Below are 25,584 nucleotides of genomic sequence, written 5' to 3' on the forward strand. Positions count from 1 at the left end.
ATGGTCCACTAAATACCAATAGCATTATTCTGTAAATAAGTGCATTTTTCCAAGTAGCTTACCAATATAACCAGGTACCTCTCGTCCTGTATAGGCAAAGCATATCTTCAAATTCATACAGATGGCAGGCTGGTCATTTTCCATGCAGTTTAAATTAGTTCGATTTATTGAATTAGGATGTTTTAAAGAAGCTTCAACAATTATCACTGGTTTTGTTCTAAAAACAGAAAAGAGTTAATGTTCACAAAACACTTCAGAAATAGCTTAAAGAATCTCTGCAGAATCTATTTTTCTATTCTGTAATTATTAATTTTTTAAGCTATCTGCATTTTTCGGAATCCAAATAGTTGTATGCACATTATTTGTTGCCTCAAGAAGTTTCAGAATGATATTTTCTTTTCAAGGTGTTTACCTAAATGTTTCAGTTGTAGAGCATTCTAGAGCCTAATGACTGAAGCTCAAGACACAAAGAAGAATACCATGAGGTGAAAATATACTACTGCTTTTTATTAAACTGCATTAAAAAGTACAGTTAAATTGTATGGTCTTTAAAAGCACTGAAATGTAGCAATCTCACCTCAGCACCACAGCAGAATCGGAGAGAAATGCACCAACTGCTACATCTGTCCAAAAAAACCAGATCAATAAACATAATTTGTCAATGGTAATTACTTCTCAGGTACAAGCATTTTGTAGCATATTCACCTTCTGGTCAACATTAAAACACCATTTGCCCGTTACTTATTAGAACGCATATGCTAATATTCAAAAGTGGTCTCCGTTTAGAAGATGACTCCTCAAATTCTTGTCCCCTGTCCTTTAATGCTGTGTGCTAATTTGCTGGGCTTGTAGATACTGGTTATGTGATGATTTGATTTCTATTCCATGTTTAAGTGGCTAATATTGAAGGACAATTCAGCTAAATAGCAGGTACTTGCCTTCTTTTTAATCCAAATATTCCATATTGCTATACACACACATATACATGAACAATTGAGTTCATATATATATAAAACTATATATATTTTGTAAGTATGAAATTATACATAGAGATAGATAGAAAAAAAATATTTAATTTATTCCAAACTAACTGAAAAGTATTCATGCAATAAGGAAAGAAATACACACAGTATATATACCTCTCATATGAGGTAGCAAAAGTACATCTGTCAGATGAGTCTAAATGATATAAGGGTCTGAGGATGTGACTCCCAAATCAGTAAACAACAGGTGACCCAACAGCAGACTACCTGTACACTGCCTTTTAGCCCAGCATTACAAATTGACCTGGATAACTTTTCTGTTGACATAGGCAGAGCATACAACACACAGTTCACGATAACTTTATGCTTTTACACCCACAAGGGCAGGACAGGCAATACCGGACCTGACCTAATGCTTATCTGTGGAATGTCAAAATATTTTGACAATATAAAATTTTGACATATAAAGCAATGAGTATATACTTGGAACCAGCTAAGTTGTTTTACACCAAATTAGCACTTCTGTGTCATGTCCACAAGACCTCAACAGTCTCATTCCACTGCTGTGAGCCCTGAGTCAGGTTGATGTATTGTTCACACAGACTGAGAGTCAAGGAGCTCAATGACTCCTGGCAAAATCCAGAGTACATGAAGACCAGTAAGATTTTTAGGTTAGCACACTAGTCAGGACAATGAATGTGCTTCCAGTGCCCAAACTAGCTTATTGTGACATTAGCAGATGAGATGGCTGCCGTAAAAATAAAAATTACATTCTTCCTCTTCTGCACTAGGATCTTACTATTAAATTGCTCTCAGTCCTTGAATAAGAGTTAGATGACCATGAAAACTGCCTGCTTGGCCTCAGCTTTACCTCTTTTTCCTTCTTCCCAAAATGCAAGATGTGACATCATTTTAATAACAGATTTTGCTTCTGTTAAAGTAGCAAGTAGCATGGTAGAGTTGTCCCCTATGAATCTCTACTCTTTTAAAAATGAAAAATAAACAAAATTGTTTAATTCACCTTGATAACCATTGTTATCTGCATCGATGCCACTTGCTATGGATTGTCCAAACATGCTTAAAGAATTACTGACTTCATGTCCTTGTATTCTCTGAGGAGAAAAAAAAAACAAGAAGAGAAAATTATTCTTGGAAAGCTAATCTTTGAAATTTCCAATGAAAAATGTTAGCACAACCATCCTGAGGCTGAAGGCAGTGACACGCTTACCTGTGAAAGTATACCTCCAAAGGTAATATTGCTCAGTTACTGCAAATGTTGTATCCCATAAACCTTGAGGCCTCCAAAACAATTTATTTTTCTGTTACAGATTACATTATGGCTGGAAATCACAGACTATGTAAAACATTTCTGAAGTCTTTTAAAGTACCTCAGATGATCTGAGTGTTAAATGAAGGAAAAACCCTCTCAAATTTAAACTTAAGTTTTTTCTGGATTGATTATTTTTCATTGAAAAAGCTTACCTGTGAAAATGATGGTGTTATGCCATCTTCCCTGCCATTGTATATATAAATAACCCCTTTTAGATTATCTTCTTGTGGAGCCCCAATTGCTACATCTGTGGACAAACAATTTAACAATAATCAGTTGACTAGGAAACATGAACAGGGAAGAGTTAAGCAAATCCAAATCATGATGCATGCAATGCCAGACCAAATTTATTTGACTGAATTCAAAAGGAGTGCTGAAGATAGACATAAAGCAAATGGAAACAATACAGACCAGCTCAGCAATCTGACTCTGCCTTAAGTACTATGTTTCTGGAAAACAAGGGCCAACTACAGCCATTTTGTTCAAGACAAAGTCTATTCCTTCCAATACTGAATTTGACTCATAAGAGTTTAAGAGGTTATCATGGAGAATAGCCAAAATTATTATGGTCTTTAAAAAAAAAAAAAAACAGCCTTGTATTCATGGAACTATGATAATTTTCCTGCACTCTGCTATTCCCACATGGATTAAATCACTGAAACACAAGAGGTGCTCTTACTATGCTGCCTGAAATGAACCATTTATTTTTCTATGAAATGTTCTTAACAGCTGATAACAGGCTTGAACAGGAATTTAAATGGGAAATGAAGGTAGCTGGTTTGTACAAAGTGGTATATTTTATGCCTAGATGATTTAATCCCAGAGGGGTGTGGCAACACATAAGAAACAAACCAGCCAACCCACCCTCAACAGCCCTTACCAAAAAGCCCCATGGTTCAAATAGCCAGAGGTTGTTAATCAAAAAGGGGAGGGAGGGAGGAAGATGAATTACATCATCTTGAAAGTCACTAATAATAACTGTGAACTTTCATTCACAAATACGCAAAACTGAACTATCTGCAGATCAGAAATACTGTATGCTGCAACAAACCAATATCACAATTAAAACAAAGCTCTGACGATTTGGTTTTACTGAACAGTTCTCTGATTGAATCCATACTTTGGTGACTAAAACACACAAAACATGTTGCATCTTTCTACTGGTGAGATGAAAATAGGACAGCCAAGTTGTGCTAATTAAAATTACACATATGTTCTTGAGGAAGTCAGATTCTACACCAATGTGCACACCATTATCTTCACAGGGCTGATACTGATGGTTTAGATCATTGAAGAAGTTGGCTCTGCTGTGCTTTTTATTACTTACTACAGACAAATGGTTTCTAACACCCAATTTCTCTTTACGTTTTGCTTCCAGCTGTTTTTCTTACAAAATTTTTTTCCTAATGCCACTCTCAATATTGCCTCCACTTTTTCTTTTCAACGTTTTTGCTCCCTTCAAAAGCTAATCCACTTGTTTGCTCCACCTCCCTGTGCAGTTTTAGGATGCCCGTTTTACATTGTATTCTGTGTCATGCATCTACTTTGCTATGCTGCTATTAATTTGATTTTACTTCTCTGTTCTCCAGCCCTACATTTGGATACGGTTTTCCTTTGCAGTTTGCAAATGTTTTGGGGCAAAACCTGAAACTTGTGTATAAAATTGTGAAGGTAATGCAAAACAGGAGAAACAAAATTTAACAAGAGTTTGAGGAACAGATACCAAAGGTGGGGGGATGAGGGGGGGGGAGACTACTTTCAGGAAAAGGAGACAAGATAAGAAGAAAATGACTGTTCCAAGCTTTGCAGGTTATGGAACAGGACCAAGAACATAAGACAAAGGGAAGAGTGAAAGGAGAACCCTGGATCGTAACTGCAAATAACAAGGGTAATTCAGAAGTGTGAAGAAAGACGTGGACTTGGTAAAGATACAGCCCAGAAAAAGCTAACAGTTTTTGCATAAAGGATATGAGGTCCCTGCATAAGTCCAAGTTTTGATGATGAAAAAACTGAAACCTTTTATAAATTTTTGAACAGTAGAAAGCACATGTTGTTTTTTTATCCTGTCCCTACACAGCCTATTGTGCCTGTCCTTCTGCTGGAGGGGAGCACGTGCCAGTTTTTCAGACAGGAATACTGGCTATTCGTATTTGTTTGAAACCATGACAAAATGAATGAAGCCACTGGGCCAGGTGCCCTGTGCTTGTCTTCAGTCTAGCTGAAGGCCTCCCAGTCAGCTGCGTTTTTGCAGGCTACCTAAACAGCTAGTGAATGCCCCTGGAAGGAAAGAAGCTGAGAGCAGTAGACTATGGGGCTTTCTATAGCAAATACATTTTAGGCAGCCTGACTGGAAGCAGAAGGGAAGTAGGCGGCCATGAGAGTCATTCTAGATGTTATAACACATCTTACATCCTTTCATCTGTTTTCTATAACTAAAATACCTTTTATCTATAACTTTCACATGGCATTCTCTTTCCAATGTCTATTACTTTTATGCTTGTTACAGAAGTTAGACGCAAGTCTGGAGACTGAATGGCTCTGCCCTCTGAGCAGGTTCTACCTGAGCATCAATGGAAACTTCAGCACATATCTCATCATATTTGGAGAGGGTGTTTCAGCCTGGGTGGTGGGGAAGGAAGGGAGGATATTCTCAGCTTCTGTTTAGGCATCTAGCTTTATGTGCCTGAAATTGATCTTCCTGTATAGACAACAGGAAGAAAAAGCTCCCTCAAAGCCCCATTAACATTTTGAATTCACTACTGGGGCATGGTCATCAAAGTCCTTCCCTGTGTTCCCTGTCCACTGGGAGCCCATTCATGAGTCACCTGAGGGCCTGACTAGGAAGTAGTCCTACAATAGTCTCCCAACTTGCACATTGTTTTCGATATCCTCATGTGTTTAGTACTTCCTATTGGTGACAAAGAAGCAGATCTTGACTTAATGCATAATTTTTATTTATGAAGTTACAAAATCACCAGATTGTTCCCCAACTGTTCCTTCAGATGTCTAAAACAGGATTAGGGATTCCACTTGAGGTCCAGCACCCAGAGTTACAGACTATGCTATATCACCTTATGCTCATGCTCTTTATTAAAGTGACATAACCTAATCTCTTGGTACTACACATCAATGACAGTGAGACAGCTATATTTCAAATCAGTGGCCTAGAAAAGAAAGGTCAAGTCACTAACTGAAAGTCTTCTCAGACTTCCATAATCCCCCTGTTTATCGTGACAGTCCACTGCTCAGAGAGAATTAAGCCCAAGGGGTTTTCTTTATATACTTACCTTCAAAACCATCATTATCTATGTCTCCTAGATTGGCTATGGATTCTCCAAACCTGGCTGCATATGAGTCACTCCCGCTGAGCTCCATGTTCAGTTCTACCATCTTTGCCTCCTGAAGGAAAACAGAGTCAATGGCACATTAGCAGAGCATCTTCCAGGTGACCTGGAATATTACTCAAAATGTTAAAACTGCCTTGGATGCCAATACATAATCCTACTGAAGTCCTTGGTGTGGAAGTGAGCATTATCAAAGATATTTAACACTATTTAGTGTAAGAATAATAAAGAATAGGAAAGTTGTTTTTTAAGAAAGAGAACAGCAATGTGTTCCCATAGCAAATACCTGTAAACAGCAGCAAGCTTATCTCAGAATACAGGGGCTTACTGTTCTGAGAAAACTGTGTTTGCTAAAAAAGTAGTAAATGGTAGCTGCTTCAGAGCTATTGCGTGTGCCTTACTTAGTTGTAGGTATCCTGGAGTGACTTAGTTCTCTGTGAGGAAAACGTGTTAAGAAAATGTTAATTGCAAGCATAAGAGAGTAAATATGTATTAGTGTGGACAGGAAGTAAGGAAAATAAGATATGAAGATAAAATTTACAAAGCCAGATGAATTCAGAAGCACACTGAAAATAGTGATTATACTTTCACTTCTGATCCTTAAAAAGAATAAAAGGAAGCTAATTCTAATCCATGATCTGTCCAGTTACTTTATTTGTCAAACTGAGAACTACCAGTCTCTTTCCTGACCGATGCCACTAACTGCATGCAAATTTTTCATTCCTTGTTTGTTTCTGAAGTGCTAAATAAGTTGCTCTTCACATGCCAATTCAGTGGTAAGCATGGTAATGGAGAAGAGCTTGCAGAGAGGCTGTAGTGGCACGCCATCACCACCCAAAGTTACTGTGAAACAAAACTAGTCTGTCCTCAGTTCTAACACTAGCATAAGTAACAATGCATTACAACTTATATAGCTAGCCTTTGCAGGTGTGCTACATAACCCTGCTGGGATTGTCATTGCAGTTCTAGAGTTGTTTTTCCTATATCCTGAAATATTGTATGATAAGAGAAAGGAAATCTCTTCTTCTTAGCTTGTTATACTAGAATTACTGTGTTACCATGTGTTTTTAAGAGAAAATACTTACAGAACCTGAATTGATATAGACATAAACTCTTCCTTCTTCTCTGATGGTACTTTGCATTGGAGCACCAACTAGCAAGTCTGAGAGGCCATCTGAATTCAGGTCCACAGCACAAACTGCAGCTCCAAAGTAAGAACCAAGCTGTGTGCAAACAAGAAATCCCATTATTTGTGAATTTTGATGGAAGATGTGCTAGAAGCTCTAAGGTGCAGTAAAGTACTATGAAAGATTTACCTTTTTACCCTTTAGTTCAAATAGAATATTTAGTTGCTTCTCAATGCTAAAAATGTATGCCTGAAACAAAACGAAAATATGAGTTCAGCAAACAGTAATCTGAAACACTTCCCTGTGCTTTCTCTACAGCATGTGCTAGAGAATCAGCAAAGCAACACACAATATCACAAGGTACAGCTATTTACTATTTCCTACCTGTACCTTTCTTTAACACCATATTTCACAGCAATGTTATCTACAATATCTTCCCTCATTCCTTCTTTGACTTTTCTCCCTGTGAGAAATCATATCTATCTGATACTTGTCTTTAGTGTGTCAATCTAAATTGGAAAATCATGGGTGGGTATGTGGGGGTATATTCTTCAAACCAATAGTAGAGGCAATCTCTTACTTTACCAGTCTGCTCCTGTTGGGGAGCCCCTCCAATTACTTCTATACTGGCTGATGTCAGAAAATGTCCGGCTCCAACAGAGTATCCTGTAAATTAGAAATACACTATTCAATACTGGAAATGCTATATAAAGAAAAAAAAAAGGGGGGGGGGAGCATGATGTATAAAAGCTGTCCACACCACAAATTACTCAGTCTGACATTCAGACCTCATGCAGGTTAGCAATGAAAACAGAAAAGAAAGTTTTTGAAAATAAGCAATACAAACAGTAAGTTCCAGCAAGCAGAAACAAGTGTCAGAAACACTCCTTTCTTCCCAGGATCTCAATTATCCATTACAAACTAATAAAATAAATTGCAAACACCTTCTGTTAATACATATTCTGCAATTGTTCAGTGACTCCATATTGTAATACAAATAAAAATGATCAAAAGTCCATACAGTGCAATGTGGAAACACTCGATTCAGTTGTTACTCTTTGACTACTGTTGTAACTGGACTGCAGAAAAATGAAATGTAGTGCTACTTATATACATGTGCACATATACACACACACGCACACACAGAGCACTGTGGACATACACATAGGAAAATGTCAGGAACAAATTGGAGCAAAAGTTTGATGCTGTAATACGAAAACATTGCATCCACTTTTGTAAATGAATCTATGTAACAAAGTATTGCTATATGTGGAGACAGCTCTTAACAAACAGCACTGTATCTTGGTGCAGGTGTCCAGCCACAGAATTACAAACTGAAGGCTAACGCCTTAACCTGTAGCTGTACAAGTCATCCTTGCTCTTTCCAGAACACATTATGGCTAAGTTGAAACAGGGAAGACAGGTAACGTATTCTGCTACTCTTGCATTTACTGAATGACTGTTGATTTTCACAGCATGCAGAGAAAATGGAAAAATTTTGCATCAGATGAGAACAAGCCTTAAATCTTTCATCTGTGAAGATACTGTCTAGAATTCAAGCTCTCATTAAGCCAGCTTTTTCTTTTCATATTTTAAGCTAAAAGACGTGAACAAGGAAATTTACCATTTAAAGGTCAACACCTAGTTTTTACTTATTCAACAAAAAATTAAGCTTAAGTGGATGAACCTTAATTTACCTCCTCTGACCTTTATTTTTCTAGTTATTTTGGTTTTGCTGAAGTATAAACATAGGTAATTCTAATGAACTTTTTTTAAAAACAAAACAAAACCCCAACAAAAAAACCAAAAAGCCAAGCACACCCCAAAAAAGTACAGTAATCAGATAGTGCTCATTTTTATTGTGGTGTTAAACTGTTTGGGGGGGGGGGGGGGAAACACAACTGACCCTTTAAATTTAAAGGCAGAGTCAAATGAAATTTTATTTCCAACCCCAGAATTACCTCCTCTTTACAATTACTACAGTTTTTCAGTTTTCTGAAATGACATTTGCTATTCTCAGATTCCTAAAAGAAACTATTACCTTGTGATTTCTTTAAGGCAGTTTTTTAAGTGCCTAAGGTTACTCTTTCATCAGGCCCAGCTGATTTGAAAGACTGACTTATCTAATTCCTTTTAAAAAAGTCAGTTGTTAATTTCCAAGATACTCTGAAGTAGTCAAGGAAATACTACCACAAGTTATGTACTACCAGCTTTTCTTTCTAACTTCCTTCTTTCTTTAAATTGTCTGGTACTTAAACAGCTTTGTTTCTTCCAAATTACAGAAAATGTTATGATACTTATGCACACTCTTCCTGCAATCTCCAATTTGTTAATTATTACTCTTTGACAGCTTAATGAAAAATGTAAATAAAAAAGCCAAATTCTCGGTCCCTGCCAGAAGGATAGTGTAAGTAGACAATTATGTCTAGTCATGTGCTTGAATTACACTCTGGTCACAACATACTTCCATCACTTGGTAAGGATATTTTTGTTTATTGTTTAAGGGAGACACAAATTCAGACTTAAAAAAAGAAAAAATCTTTGGTAACAGAATTAACCCTAAATAGATTTTGGCCTTAAACAATTCCAAAGATGGGACAGAACAGAAGCTGAGGGAGGGGATGGAAAGCACCTTTACACTCTTTCAACCACATTATGTATTATTATGAGGGAATGAAGTGGAGGTTTAAGCAGCATGGAACAACGCAAAATTTAAGATTTATCATAGCTGCTACTGTAGAGATGCACAACTGAGCTAATGGTCCCTTTCTTCACTTTCCTGTAGAAAGGGCAAGTTTAGAGGACACACGGCTCTGCCAAGCCAGCGTGCTGGCTGTTACAGTTTCACCAGGTCACTGGAGAAGTATTTGTGAAGCAAACTCCAGCTGATCTCAGGTCCTGGATGGCCAAGGGAACTAGGACAGACCACACACATGCAGGAGGGCCTTCCCTGCACCCTCCCCAGCACAGTCCTTACGCAAGCTTTTACCCGTTTGCCTATATATGGCTTTTGGCTATCAATGATTTGACTCATTCACTGCAGAAATTCTCACACTTGTACGTGTAGGAGCAGAAATCTGGAATGAGCTTTTTTCCCCCCCAGACAGGTGCAATATTTTTTCTGCTGATTGTTACTGGAAAGTTGGAGCAAGCATTCTCTGAAGTTTTTCATTTGTCCTATGAAAGGTTAGAGACATTACTGGTTAACCATAGTGATCTGGGTATCTGATCACCTGTTACCATCCAGCATCTCTTTTGCTTGACTTTCCCATAGAGCCCAACTGCAGTCTTTGCAAGGCTGAATTCTGAAGTGTTAGCCACTTTGTATTTCATAATAGTTACTTCATAATGTATGCCTGCTTCCTATTGTCAGAAGAATGAAATCAGAAACAGGAAATGCTTATCCACATGAACCGGATCTATGAATGGGAAAATGCAAAAAAACAACGATCACAGGCAAAAATATTCTTGCTCAGGAGTTCAGGAAGGACAGATGAGCTTTACTTAGTGTATAGTGAGAAAACTGAAGCGCTGATGGTTCTTGGCATAAACCCCTACAAATTCTAACACTAAATTCAACTAATTACTTGGATATAGGTACATGAGTAGGAGCTTCATGGCTTGCTTTGCAGACATTTGTAGATAAGATTTGCCTTCCCATGTATCCAGACCAAGATATGGATGGTTGGGAAGGGGGAAAAAAAAAAAAAAAAAAATCACGATTGGAGGCAAGTCTGTCTCTTAAGGTCGTAGCATACTTCCCCTTATGACAATGCAATTAAGACCTGTTTCCTTGCCGCTTTCACTGTAACAAACTTTTCATATTTCTGTTATATGTGAAATCATTATGTCTTTTGCCATGAAAGCCCTTGGCAGCATTTCAGAATTAACAGTGAAGTGCAAACCATTGCTAATCGTTACCTTCCATCATTGCATATCTTTACCTTCTAAATCAAGAAATTATAGAAAATGAGTGGAGAGATGGTAAAAACAGAAATCAAATGTTTGAAAAGTTTCCATGTAAAAAGTACAGAGAGGAAAGGAAGCCTTATAATTAAATAATATTTAATGAAATAGGAACACATCTTTAGAACTGTCACGGCGTTAATAAAGAAAGCACTGACAAACACTGTGCACACACTTCAAAATCAGCTATTTAGCTAATTCTTTGGCTTATATTTTTGCAAAGTATTAAATATTTTTAAGTACCTAGATAACTGCCAAATTTCACTTGGTTATTTGAATCTGTATAAGCATGGATTGTATTTGCAGTTGTATTGTATACAAAAACAGAACCAGTCCAATAAAATGATCCAGGGGCTCCCATTATAATTAAGTCCTAAAAGAAAAATAAAACAAAGTCATGTTATTCATATTTTACTATTCATGAAAATAAGCAAAACAAGTCAAATGCTTTTCTTTAGATCTCCTGCGAATTCAGTGAAATACTACTGGAGATACATCTGGCTCAGTACTGGGGGATTACCACCAGATCAGAGACAACATTTTTCAGACATTCTAAAAATACAGTTATTAAAAACTTTGAGCTTTGAACAACTTAAAAGGGAGCAACAAACAGGATGTTCTCTTCTCAACAGAGTTTTTTAGAAATCATAATCTTAGGGTGAAATGGAGATGAAATAATACAGAATATTACTCCGTAAAGCAAGAAGGTAAGCATTATTATCGTTAATGTTACATCAAAGAGATTACTTTAAAAAGAATATTAAAACTTCATACTCTTATATTCATGCTCTTTTTCCAGATGAAAACTATCTTTGGGTTTAGTAAGGTGTAAAAGTATTAGTTGGGAATTATCATGCAAGTCTTATCAAGATTCAATTAAAAAGAAATGAGAAAAGTCTGATTTTTCCCTCCCACAATAAAAGACAGTTTTAATGTTTGCATTTACATATACACTTTTATGTATCTGTACATATAAATAAGTATATATAGAGAGAGAAGTTTGGGATCTTTAATACACACCTCAATGTAAAAACTAGACATTCCAGCCTGGCATGACCCATGGTTTTCTCCAAACTTTCGCACATGATCTGGGAATGGGCAAGAAACATTAAAAAGGATGAAAAGCATGTAGTTTCAGGATTTGTTACGAGGTCTTCAACAGAAGTTGAGACAAGTTAAAAAAACCCAAAACAAAACAACGTTGGTTTTCAGTTCTGTAATAAAACTAAAAACACTGGTTTCCACTATATAGCCTTTACCTTCAATATAGTATTGTAACAAACCCAAAGCACTACATATCACTTGATCACAGCTGCCTTTGAAATATTGTGACTTGAAAGGCTATACTTTTTGAATTGTTCCATGAATGAAATAGCACAAATAGTTTGAGCAGCACAGCTAGATAAGCTTAACTCTTCTCTTCCACTCTATAATTCAGGTGTAATCTGATGAATAGGAGTTGCCCTGATGCTCCACTAGTGCTCTAAAGGGCTTGTGTTATGGCTACTTTAGACATACTGGTATCAATCATCCTTAGCAGTTGTCTTTACATCCAACTCCCCCAGCTCTGTTTTCCTGCTTTTTTTTGCTTACTGCCTCCCTTCTGCTTACCCATACAGCATGGGCATAGTCTTCTGCTCAGTTCAGTTTGAAAATCAGAAGAGATGGCAAAACAAATATCGAATGGGAGTTTGTGTTCATTTTTTATGTAAAAGATATTTTTCCATCTATGTCCACAAGGGTTCCCTTCATCTCATCCATAGATTTGTTCACTTTAAAAGTCACTGAAGATAAAAACATGATTTCACCAATGCTCATAACAGTCTCCGAAGCCAGCAGCGGGACATTTGATGACATTACTCTACTGGTCTGCACAGAAAGGCCAGGTTGTCAGCTCTTCCTTGCATTGGCAAGGAGCAGGGTCACGAGATCTTTCTCCTGGATGGGAGGTAGGTATGAAAGGGAAGGCAGGGATGGACTCCTTTGATAGCTTCAGGTCTTTACTCTCATTCTGCTCCTGAAGTCCTCTGAGGAAGGACCACTGAAGGCCTCGTGCCACAGCAGTGGCCTTGACAGGAGGCAAGTTAGGAGCAGGGACGCACACTGTGTCAAGGAACCACAGCAGCTTTCTATCAAAGGCTAAGGACCAGAGAGCAACAATCACTTGCAGGTATTACTGCTGCTCTGCTGTGGGACACTCTCCTGAGCAGAGCACGCAAATGACAGAGTAAGGAAGGAAGGATGTCCTCTACTGGCCTATTTTTGAGGAGCACACACCCTTCAGTGATCCAGTCCAAGGAGCAAGCATTCTGACACCCTATTTAAACTATTTCTTTTGCCTGTTGAAAGCAGCTTTTCTTTGAAGTGACAAACATCTTGCTAACAAATTTACATCATAAGTTGGGCTCATATCATCAGCACTCAATCTTCAAACCTTTGGCTGCAGAAAGCCTGCTCAGAGCAACACAGGCTCTTCACAAACTCTGCACCATGCCATTATGTATGTTACCCTTCCCTAGAAAGGCCCCAAGCATTCTGCTTACCTATATAGCATGGGCATATTCTTCTGCTCAGTTCAGTTCGAAAATCAGAGGAGATGGCAAAACAAATACCGTACGGGAGTTTGTGTTCATTTTTTATGTAAAAGATATTTTTCCACCTATGTCCACAAGCCTATGGATAAAAACCAAACATGACATTTGACACAGAAGCGTAAGAAAGGTGAAGGCAGTCTGACAAACAGACAGGCAGCTCTAGCAGTTAATACATACAATGATAGATCCATTTTCTTTTGGCTGCCTCGACAAGCTGACACCCAGCCACTGATTATCACGCTCTTCCAAACAAGTCTTCCCACAGCGTTCTCCATTGGGGTTTCCTAGGACACAAAGACCAATGCTCTGAACAGGGGGACAAGCTGAAGGGCTACGTGGTGGGTATCAGGAGCGCCCAAGAACTCTACGGGGAGACTGCAGTAAATCAGGTTTGGTGGATCTAAGCTCTGTCTTACACAGGCCATGGAGACTTTTCGCTTTCTTCTTGAACAAAGGTACAATTGCATGTAGCCAAAGGGAGCATACTGGTTCTGAACATGATAGGTTGGCAGTGACGATTGGCTTCTCCGTTGTTATTGAAATTAAGATAGAAAGTGACATTATACTCAATCTGATGAAGGCCTGGCTTTGCAAGTGTTCTTCAGCCTAAAAGTTCATAAGAAACACAAGTAATACCTGTGAGTGCTACCTAAACTCTAACCTAAAGCAAGCATCTCTCCAACCACATATCTGTTCACAGACCTTACCATTATCTCTATTCCAAATGGCTATCAAATAAAGGGTGAATAACTGCAGTCTCTACTGGGGATGTCAGATCATTATGTATGCATGACCTGTGTACTCCTTACACTGTTGCAATTATTTAGCAGTAGTCCCAAAAAGGCTACAGTGTTGCCAAGTCAGCAAATATTTGCTTCCTTCAAGAAAGCAGTAGTGGTACCCATGGCAAGGAGAAGCTACACATCTGAAAGTATTCTAAGTTATATAAAGCAAGCTTTTCATTTGTAAAACGTTCATATGAATAATCATTAACAAATTATTGAACCACTATTTTCTATGCATCAGCATGACAGTTTATGAAAAAAAAAACTTCTTATAAAATAAGGAAACATGTCATGTCATTTGAACAAGCTCTTTTGCATAATTTTTAAGACTTCCCCAGATTCAATGCAGTTACTGGTGAACCCAAAACTTTTGAGGTTTAAGGGGTTTAGTTACCCAGAAGAGGGCGCCAATACAGATCACAGAGTACCGGGGACATTGTTTGACAGGAGAGAGAGGGGAAAAAAAAAAAAATAAAAAAAATCAACTTCCCCCCAAACTGTGCTGGCACCAGAGCTGAAATTTATTCCTGTCCAATGCATTAGAGAGTTTAAATAAATACACTCCTAATTTAGTGGACTTGTTACATTCCTTTTACAGAATATACAACTGCACAATATTGATTAAGTATGGAAACAGAATAAATGGATGCACCTAGTCTGGTACCTAGCCAGGAGAAAGATGAATAACTGTGGGCTTTGCTACACACATTCTCACAACCAACACTGACTTAAACGATTTTATACCTAGGATGTCATGGACTTTTTGAAGAGAAAATACCAGATTAGAGGAAACAAAATAATTCTTTTTCACGTGGTAAGAAAATGTCAGGAGAAACATTAGTAGGAATAAAACCCAACAACCATCCTTATTTCAGAGCTTGTTCCCTACTGTTTTGTGACAAGCCTCGCAATTGACATTTGTCTGAAGAAACTGCTGGAGCCCTGATTTCTTCTACTTCTGTACTACCTCTCCACTTCTTTTTCCAAACTTCACACTTTCTCCCTGCTCCGATGGAGAGACCAGGGTACTGCAGTCCAGAATCCCTCACCATACTGCAGAGAGGACGATGCACCCTGCGCACCACAACTATACTCTACCTGCTTCCAAAAATAACACCCTTCACAGGGTCAAGAGGCATCTGGCCCTCCTTCATCTCTTCTTTACTATTTCCTCTCCCATGTGCCTCAGCACTCACAATAACAACACATTCAATTGTCTTTGGGCCAAGAGATTTTATGTTACTGTAATCTAGTAATTCCTGTAAGGTCACCTGAGGAATGGTAATTAACAAATGTGGGCTCTTACTCCAAGACAAGCATGAAGTAAAATGCATTACTTCAAAAATCTACTAAAAAGAAGTTGATTTTTCTGCACGTTGTCAGTTACTGAGGTTTAAGAGATAAGCTTCTGAATTCTCCTACTTGGCTAATGTCAGCAACATGAACTTCCACATACTGAATATATACCATTTTCAGACACAAGTTTGGGATTTAGTTTTGGAATTTAATTTTAGAGTTATGTCATGTAGAACTCCTCACTTCCCAAGGGAGACATTTCCATGCTTTGCATGAATTATAGAACACGCTAATCTGATTGAAATCTCCTCAGAAAACAAAATTCCATTACACTCCCATGTGTAAGAATTAATCCTCCTTTAAATCACAAAAGGCACTTCTCATAACTCCCTTCTAGCAATGTTTTCCATCCTTTTATGACAATGACTTACCTGGGACTTGCTTTATAGCATATGTGGATTTGCAGGAAATGGAAGAAGACCAGTGTCATAAATTTAGATCTCAAGAGGCTTTCTGAGACTTTCTATCAGTAAGTCAAACAAGACAAGATAATGATGACATGAGAGGTAAGAGGAAGTTTCACTCATCTCAGCACTTCATTCCTGTGCCTACTTCAGAGGTCTGTGATATGAAAAAGCACCACCATTCTTTCACGCTCATTGGATTGTATTCCCCTTTTCCTTGGCTCCACCATATGCTCTTGATTCAGGTTCACTTTGGCCCTCTGCTGACCTGCTGTCTTAAGTCTCCTCTCTTTCTCTGACTGGCAAGTATTCAACCACCTTGAAGATCATAGGCCTTTGTGGGCAAGAGAAGTGTGAGCTTGACATCCCAGACACCATGATGAGCCCCTGCTCAGGCAATGACCTTATAAAAGCTTTATCAAATGAGAAGAGAAAATGCTATATTCTGCACAAGCAACAGAGCAGCACTGCATAAACTCACGAGGACACAGCAGCTTGGTTGCCTCAGGGAAAAGGAGCACGCGCTGTCATAAAGTCACCGAGAGATAAGTAATTGCCCAGCCTGTGTACATTACACAGCTGGAAGATACACTTCTGCTATAAACCCTGCTGCATGCATCCACAGAAACATCACAGTCACATACAAATAAGGTCACAACTTATAAAGCCACTTCTAGCTTTGGCCTCAAGGACTCTAACACAGATGTTTGCAAAGTCATCTGAGAAACCAGTTTTATGTAACTTGCTCCAGTGCTTTCCATGCCCAACAGCTTCCCATGATCCTTTTTATCCAACCAGAACGCCTCTGGTCCTATTGCTAATTGATTAAAACTATGAAGTCTACTGCAAAGACAACAAGCCTTTGATATCCTGCTCCTAGATGTCAGGGCCTCAACAGACTCTTCTTTCATTCATCCACAGTAATCTTTTATCTTTTCACAGATTTGATAGGTCTTATCCCTCTTACATCCCTCAAACCACTTCTACCCAAAACATTTTAGTAGCTGTTTCTGTAACTCTGTAACAGACCTAGGTCCAGAAGGTCCTGCTTTCCTTGGAATAGTACGGCTGTTTCAAAGGAGATCACTGGCAGGGTATGAGCAATGCAAGTGAGATCAAAAAGCCAAACTATCAAAAGGCAAAACTTACTGAAATCGAAGTTGAACAAACACAGGTCAGCCTTTTGGGGAAAACCATTAACTGTTCACTTTTCCATTGTAAGGATTCAGCTGGGGGAGCTAGAGGGCAATTTGTTCATAGGTTAATTGTAGCAGGGACTTAAAGGGATGGTGGAAGACTGAAACTGCAGGCAAAGCTTTCTGGCCTTATGTTAAACAACGTGCGCTGAATTTACTGTGTACATTTGTAGTTAAAACTTTTTTTTTTCTTAGACTAGAAGGCAAATTGTATTAATTGTTTCCTGTATTTTTAGCCAATGAATCACTCTGTTTCAAATCTGAGAGCAATTTTGTTAAAGAATTTCTGTAACACTTTACTAGTCCAAAATGTCAAAATATCTAAAGAACTTTGTGCAAGTTCCTCTGCAATAATCTACGACTACTACAAACTGATGTGGGCAAGGTTTTGAAATTCAGAAGACTAGAAAACTGTTAGAAGATGGACACTTAAGTGCTCCACATAATAAACTTGAAGCACTGTATTTTATATTTGTGCCTAGAGCTTGATTACAAGCCTCTGCATCTAACTTAAGTCATAAATCAGCAGTCTAGAATACCTGACACCATTGACAGAAGCACTAGAACTAGAAAAGAAACTCTAAGAACATTACTCCTCTATTCAGCAATCAGAGAGAGCTTTAAAAGTGCCAGCGAGGGGCTGGGAAGACAAAGATTTGCTAGTGCATCTCATGGCAGTGTATCTCACGGCACCTCTTGGCTCTTAAACCAGCCCAGGTCCCTACAACACCATGAACAACATCAGAGTTCTCTAAAGTATGCCTGGATGAGTTATTTCCAGGTGCTGGGATGACTGCAGCACAGGACTATTCCCAGCAACTCTTTTTCTACTGAGGAAGCAAATGGGAACGTGTGACATAAAAAATACAACAGCAGTTTTGTGCAATCAGAGACTTCCTAGTTGTGCATGAATCCTTTGTTAATTAGTTATGCCAGTTTCAAGGCTACCTTAGTGAAAAATAGCAACAAAGTGTTTTAACATATTTATGTCTTTAAGTAATTCACATCCATTTATTACAGAGGCCCAACATTTGGAAAAACCCACTTCTATTGCCTGTTGTCACCTCTCCATTTCTACAACTCATACTTACAAACATTACCTCAAAGATTCTTTTACTGAAAGAAACGTGAATTCAAGTATTTAAGAGAAAGATAGAAATAGCCATTTCTCAGTTTGCCTGTCCCAGCAATGTAATATATCCCTGCACGTTTTTCAAAGGAAATTACCCCATTCTACGAGATCAGAACACAAACTTGTCACTGGCAAGAATCCAAGCAGAAGAACGAGGAGGTCACTGACTGAAAGACATAGCGTTGATAAAACCATTATGTCCAAAAGTTGCTGACAGACTGAATGAGTTAGACAAGAGATAATTAAGTTCAGCTTTGCTATTGCAAGTTCCCTTGTGCATTTCTGTGACCGCTCGGCAGGACAGCAGAGGCTTAACAAGCCTCAAATACCATCCTACTTCATTTACATCCCATGCACCACAGCCGCCTTTGGCTTCTTCATTGACCTCATTGACCTGTTTTACAATGTAGCACTTCTTTTCAGTATCTATTTAACTTCAGAAATACTGTAGACATACCTTAGTGATGTAAAGGCGTCATCTAGCACTAAGGGAAACAAACATTTTGCAAAAATCTCTTGTGGTATCACTGTTTTTAAAAGTGCAGGACAAGACAGTGAACACCACTGCCTAACCTGTGGCCTCTAAACCCAGGCATAGAAGGTGTGTTAAATTAAGCCTTTGGAACCACATAAACATTTTCATTCACCTGTGCATAATTTAATTTAGAATCCCCTAAGGTACTAACGAAAAGCCCATCAAATTACTTCATTAGAGCTTTTGTCTCTTCACTGGCTAAATGAGTAAGTCGAGAAGTACTGCAGGTATATGTAGTTTTCAGAGAACCTGAAACTTTCTACCCTTCCCCTCCTTTCCTTCCTCCACGCAGCGAAGGACTGTTTTTACCTCCAAACCAGGAGTAGGGGTTTATTGCCTCTTAGCATATGCTATTTCAGCACTTTAGTTGACTACTTTGACTTTTGCAAGCCTCTCCTTACAAACAAGTAGTTGGAGAAAAAAGCTTTTTGTTACATACCATTTTTCAATAGATCTAGTATCGGAATGAAATTACTCAAAAAAAAAAAACAACTACTTCAGCTGGAGTAAGTTTAACGGAAGTTCCTTCTACGAGTGACTGCTTGTCTTTTCCTTATGTGGCTACAAATAAAGCACCACCGAAGTACCTTAGGTTTTTGTAGCTTAGTTGCAAAAAATAACTCTTATTTTTATCTGTACAAACAAAATGGATAGAACCCATCAGTTCTAGGCGTTATGCATAGATGTGTAGAGAAAAAATCGTTTTAACATTTTTGTCACAGAATGCTGCATTCTGCCCTGAAAGCCCATCAGTTCATGGTGCACTATCGCTTTCATTGGTTTCAAATATTTTGAAAACCCTTTCCCGCGCTTATCCTTAGTGGGCGGCAAGCTTATAGTTTTAACGGATCAGATGGTCTTGGTCATAGCAGAAGAGAAAGTTCAGGAAGCTTCCTATGCATAGCGTAGGGATAGAATGAATGGTACTGTATGCAAGGGGGACAAGAACAGAGCCCAAAGCAATTTGCGCGTATTCACGGTAACCCATTGCAAAGCGTTCTCCTTTTCAACAAGCATCAAACACTTGGAAGTTGGATAAGTGCATCGTTACATCTCCCAAGCACGGGGACTGGGGAGGTAGGGAGGCATCAGGTTAAATGTAGGATCTGGAAAAACCGATTCAGTAAAAAATAGCTTTGCTCCCCTGAAACTCAATTTTTCAACAAATCTGCAAGCAAGGAGAACCCAGGTGCAAGATGACTGTGGTTCAGAGTTACTTTGGGGTGGTTTCTACAAAGGGAAGGCTTTGCAGAAGAAAAGACGATGTAGGCACATACTTCCACCCCCCACCTCCGAGCTGATTACGTTTGCCCTCTGCTCTGAAAGCTGGAGCAGCTTTCTGCCGAAAAGCACGAGAGACAGACCGAAACTCTCACGAGGCTTTTGAACCGGGTGCTGAAAAGTGCGAAAGAAAACTGCGGGAACGGGAGCTGTCACACGCGACTTCCCTACATCGGGCTTTGGTGCACTTCGTTCTGTCTACGGGGAAAAGAGTGCCACCGTTGCTGCTCTTCGGCAGTAGCGCTGATCTCGCCCTGTGGCCCAGGGCAGGCGGCAGCTTAATCTAGGAAGGACGCAGGAGAAACCGCCCGCAGCCCGTTGCCTTGCGGGCAGCGGCAGGGGAGCCGCCGGGCGCGCAGGGCGAGCGGGCACCCACCGTCCCGTCCCGTCCCGTCCCGTCCCGTGCCGTGCCGCCGCCGGGGACGCCCCCGCCTCCCGCCGCGCCGCCCGGGCCCCGCCGCCGCCGCCGCCGCCCAGCCCGGCCCCTCCGCGGCCCAGCGCCGGGGTCTCCCCGCCCGCGCCCCGCCGCCAACTCACCCAGCTGGAGCTGCTCGCACCGCCCGCGGGGGTTCCTCCCGATCCGGCACCGGAAAATGGCCCCGGGGTTGGCCACCGAGCTGTTGGCCGGCCAGCTGGCCCGCGGGGCGCCCGCCACGAGCCTGCGGGGCAGAGACGGGCAGCGTGAGGGGCCGCGGCCGGCGGAGCCGGGAGAAGGCGCGACGGGCGGAGCGGGCCCCCGCGGGGGGACGACTCACCATCGCTCCTCGCCGTGGCCGTGCAGCAGAACCGAGTACCCGAAGAGGGTCCCGTTGCCCCCCCGGAAGAGCAGCGGGTGCTGGGTGTCCAGGTTGTAGGCCCGCGCCGTCGGCAGGCACTGCCACAGCAGGAGCAGCGGGGCGGCCCAGCCCGCAGCCCCCCTCGCCGTCCCGCAGCTCCGCATGGCTCCGGCCGGCCGCAGGCAGAGGGGCGCCCGCCGCCGGCTTCCCGCCTCGCTCCGCGCCCCCGCCCTGCCCCGCCCCGCTCCGCCCCGGGACGGCGGCAGCCCGCGCCCTGCGCTGCCTCTGCCACCGCCGGGCTGGGCCCGGGCCGGGCCGGGCGGCCCCCGCGCTGGCCGGGGCGGGGGCGTCCCCTTCGGACGGCGGAGGAGTCGCTCGGCCGCGCCGCTTCCTCCCGCGCAGCGGCAGCCCCCTCTCCCTTCCCGGGCGGCGAGCGTCGGGTTTCTCCCCGCCCCGTCCGCGCCTGCGGGGGTGCTGCGGCAGGGGCACGGCCCCCGGGGCGACTCCGTGTCCCCGGGCAGGGCACGGCCCTGTGGGACGCCGCCATCCCCACCCCCGCCCCCGGCGGGGCAGCGAGGGGCTCGGCTCGGCTCGGCTCGGGTCCCCTCTCCTCTCCTCTCCTCTCCTCTCCTCTCCTCTCCTCACCTCAGCCGCGGTACACCTGCCCGGAGGGCGGCGCGGGAGAGCTGCCTGTGTGCGGGGCCGGCGGGCGGCCCGCAGGAGGTGGCGAGCGTTTTGGCGGCAGAGGACGAAGGGAGAGCCAGCAGGCTTTCCCCAAGAACTCCCCGCCGGCTTTCCCGCCCCAGCTGCCCCTGAAGCAGCGCCCGGGCCCAGTTAGTTCGGTTTCCTGCTCGCGGAGCCCGTCTCCCCTGAGCACCAGCCGGGGAGCTCCAGCCAAGGGCAGACCCGTCTTCTGGGGGGGGGGAACTGTGAGGTGAGGCTGGCGTTTTCCTTTCAGATTTCGAAAAACAATCCCACTACCCCTGTTCTGTAAGCCTTCCCGCACCGTCATTGCTCTGAGGGGGTCTTCCTTGCCCACCCCCCCGCGGTGTGGGATATTTGAGTCCTGAAAGCAGTGCCCTAGCAGCAGAGGACAGTCCTGAGCCCAGCCTACCCATGCTGATGACTTCTTCCTTCCGCGTGGGATGAAATCAGAACAACCGGCCCATCACTTCTTTTACAGTTTAGAGTAACTTTTTCACATTCCTGTTCAGTTCTTCAGTTGCTGACAAAGTTACCAGCCATTCCTCCAGACAGCATGGGAACAAAGAAAAACCTGAGTATCATGCAAGAGATCTGGTATTTAGCAGGCCTTGGAAAAGGCTCCCTTGATCTTAGCGAGGAGCTTTACTGTGTGTGTTTTCAGAAGTCAGTCACTGACTCTTGATTTCGCTCTTACTGAATCATGTGCCTACTGAAATCAAGGCTGTTACTTCTACCTACAAACCTTGCCTCACTGAAGTCACTTGAATGCCAGGGCTTCCCTGCTGCTCTAATAATCCATGTATGCGGATAATCTATGTATAACAGTATTTTGAGCCAGAGGAACAAGAACATAAGCACTTCTTCAAAATGAGAAGTTTAGTGACAAAGATTACTTACCATATCTGGAAGACAAATCCAGTATCATTTCAACTATCGAATATTATACACATCAGAAATAACTGGGAGATGGTAGAGTACCATCCCCTAATAAAAATTCAGAACACAGCATTTTAGGCTTCTTGGAGTAAAAATCCCTTTAATTTCCATTCAGTTGGTGGAAATGTGGGAAGCTTAACACTTCTGCAAAATGCTGAGCAACTACCAGAGCAGGATGCTGAGGCAACGCGGAAGTGATACATCTTGTCATCCTAAGTGCATGCAGATGTGCTGCTCCTGGGATGAGATCAGCACGTTGCAAGATCTGACGTTTGTCAGTCAGTCAGCAGTGTATCTTTTTTTAAGTCCTCATCTCTAGAACCATCAGAGGGCTTCCCTGGATCACATTGATGTGGAGCAGTGACTATTTCGTGTAAAGGAGTTAAACAGCTCCTTTCAGCTGCTATTCATCTTTCTTCCAACTTCTGACATCAAAGGAGTTACAACAATCAACAGCAGCTGTGAATCTGCATTTCTACCAGTCAAGAAGTTTTCACCATCATTCTGAAAGCAGCAAACCAAGCATGATTCAAAACTGAAATGCTAAATTGTGGTTTAGTTGGTGAGAATCATAACATTGTTTCACCACTGCCCTAACCACTTTGCCAGTTTTGGGGGACTTTCAGGCTTTTCTCCAAGAGATCATTACAATTCCTGTGTTCATTTCTTATTCACAAAAACGGACACAAAGCTCCATCCCTTGAATGATGGAGAAGGGAGCAGTTTCCCAGACTCCTTTTCCATTACAAGTTTATGTCCTAAACATCTCCGTTCTTTCTGCTCTCCCTCAAGACCTATCTTAAGTCTTACCATTTTGCAAATGGGTGATGCAGGAGCCAGTGACTGCGTCTGAGCAATCTCTTGGCAGCTGTATTTCTAACAGAACCCCACCCTAACCCTCAGGAACAAGTTGCAGTCTCCTGACCGATATTGTGGGGGTGAGTTTGGGGAAAGAGAGATACTGCTGAAGGTTTTAGGGACTTTACAGACCCTCCAGTCTAGTGGCCCCCGGACTGCTAAAGAGGGCATTGAGCTTGTGGCGGGGATCCTAGCTGACAGGAAAAGGTAGGTTGTAAAGCTGTGGGATTCAGTTATTGGCACATAAATAGCTGCTTATGGGATGCAGATGAGAACTGTACTGTACCTCACCTGTCAGGAGGAAACGTGTCTGTTGTCTCCTAGACTGCGCTAGAGTAGATGTGATCATGATCCACCAGGCATCAATGAAATAAGTGGAACATAAATCCACTGGAGTGTGAGAAATCCATATTTTGAGAAATATTTGAGGGTTTTAGTACCAATCAGGTGCATGACCAGGCAGAGAGCAAAATCAACACAAAACCGACAAAATGTTGTAATTGAGAGAGAACTTGAGTTTTATTAGGGATTAGGAGAACTTTCAGAAAAGGTGGAACTAGTACTGGAAGCCAAGAACCCATATTTATAAAGAAAATATGTATTTTTATATATTTTGTTATCTTGAAATAATAAAAAGAAATTCTTCCCAAAACATCTTGCCACTATGCTATCTGGACAGCACATCTCCCATAGTCCTCTGTGAGTTAGCAACACTAGAAGCAAAATATCACAGTGACTTGCTCTTCTGCTTGACATTGGTTCACCATCTAAGGCAATTTCAGAGGAGCTATTGGGATGGTTTGTTAAGTGAGAAAGTATATTAGTCCACAGTTTGGCAAACATTTTTTATAGCAGATGCGTGCACTTCATCTGACTGTCCTCATCTCTTGCTGCTCATTCTTGAGTCATACTGCTGCCTCTGTTACACTGATACTGTTCTGTGTCTGAGCAGTGAACCAGATCAGAGAAGTGATCTGGGTTAAAAATAACCCAGCAAAACCCCCAAACCTGGATCAGATTTGCAGTGCATATGTTGTGTGGCTAGCCAGTTGTATTGGTTGTATTCGTAAGGTGGTTTAAGCTGCTGCTGCAGCTTTAGGAGCTTCCTCAGGCAACAGCCTTAACTTTCTAGAAGAAGTGGCAAGAGCATGCAAAGTTAAAGCCTACACATCTACCTCAAAATGGAAGCAGAAATCCATTTCCCCAGCATTGATCTCCTGCTGGAGTTCAGGGATCTTGGTCCAAATGCTCTGCTGCCTATGTGTGACGGGTCCAGCTTAAAAAGAGCTATATTAGAGTAAACCGGATTTACTGGTGCCATAAATGACAACACACAACATCATGTGAACAAGGTGACCATACAGTTCTTTATAGGACCATATATGGTCCTTCAAGATTTAGTATTTCAAATGCAATTATGAGGCAGTAACTACTGCTGAGATTTTCATGTGTTAGTTTTTGCATTTGGAAGGGGTATGAAAGGAAGTCACTGGAAAGAAGAAAACTTGCCTTCCCCATAGCTGTTCAATTTGGGAAAAGCAATGGTTTGAGTCTTTAATCACTCTGTCAACATTGCTTACCTGTAATACATCCAACTGCTGGTGAGAAGAAAGGAAAGAAAATCACTGCAGAAAGAACATACTCGTTCTGAATGACTGTCATTAGCGTTCTTCTGCATAACCAGTACTACTCCCTTTTTGATTCCCTAACTTGGAAGGCATTTGTATTAAATTAAGCCCTGTGTATGGGCTGATGTTGGGTAACTGATCACAAGTGCTTCACTGTGTTGCAAATACAAGGGAAAGCACATGTTCCTAAGAATCTTTGTGCATATGCCTGCTTTCAGCTGTGTCTGTCCTTGGTCTCCTTTGTGTCATGGAAGCCTACCACTGCTTATTGAAGAGCATCTCCAAATCTACTCTCAATTAGAAATAAAAACAATCGGAGGCTGATTTCCGGTTCCTAATTAGAAAGAGTTGAAAGTTTCATTTTGAAATTAAGCACATCAATATTGGTATTTCAAATTGAAATTTTCTAAACCTTTGTAATTCACTGAAACATGAAAAATCTAAGGTTTTGGTCAGACCACAACTATGTCTTGATTTTCTGTAAGCTCCATTCCCCCCCGCCCCCAACAATGGCAGTGGGCCAAAGACTCTATTATTCATATGCTGTCATCTGAGAAATTATAGAAGGCAAATATACTGTTACACTTACCCCTAAGATTCTCTTCAAGAAACTTCATCTTCCCTCTGCTGTAAGATATATGTGAGCTT

General features: G+C 41.4%; 1 protein-coding gene across 1 annotated transcript in view; it reads right to left on the reverse strand.

Moving 5' to 3' along the window:
* Positions 1–21,356, reverse strand: part of ITGA4 (integrin subunit alpha 4) — a 41,741-nt gene extending 20,385 nt beyond the window's left edge. Inside the window, 17 exon segments of the mRNA XM_075028316.1 lie at positions 63–217; positions 578–623; positions 2,005–2,095; positions 2,466–2,560; positions 5,601–5,712; positions 6,743–6,880; positions 6,974–7,033; positions 7,365–7,450; positions 10,994–11,123; positions 11,771–11,838; positions 13,294–13,423; positions 13,522–13,628; positions 20,571–20,692; positions 20,789–21,057; positions 21,060–21,221; positions 21,223–21,290; positions 21,293–21,356. Of these exon segments, the coding sequence (XP_074884417.1) occupies positions 63–217; positions 578–623; positions 2,005–2,095; positions 2,466–2,560; positions 5,601–5,712; positions 6,743–6,880; positions 6,974–7,033; positions 7,365–7,450; positions 10,994–11,123; positions 11,771–11,838; positions 13,294–13,423; positions 13,522–13,628; positions 20,571–20,692; positions 20,789–21,057; positions 21,060–21,221; positions 21,223–21,290; positions 21,293–21,356 (1,903 nt within the window).
* Positions 21,357–25,584: the final 4,228 nt, after the last annotated feature.

Source organism: Buteo buteo, chromosome 5 (assembly GCF_964188355.1).
Source record: "Buteo buteo chromosome 5, bButBut1.hap1.1, whole genome shotgun sequence".
Classification (NCBI taxonomy): Eukaryota; Metazoa; Chordata; class Aves; order Accipitriformes; family Accipitridae; genus Buteo; species Buteo buteo.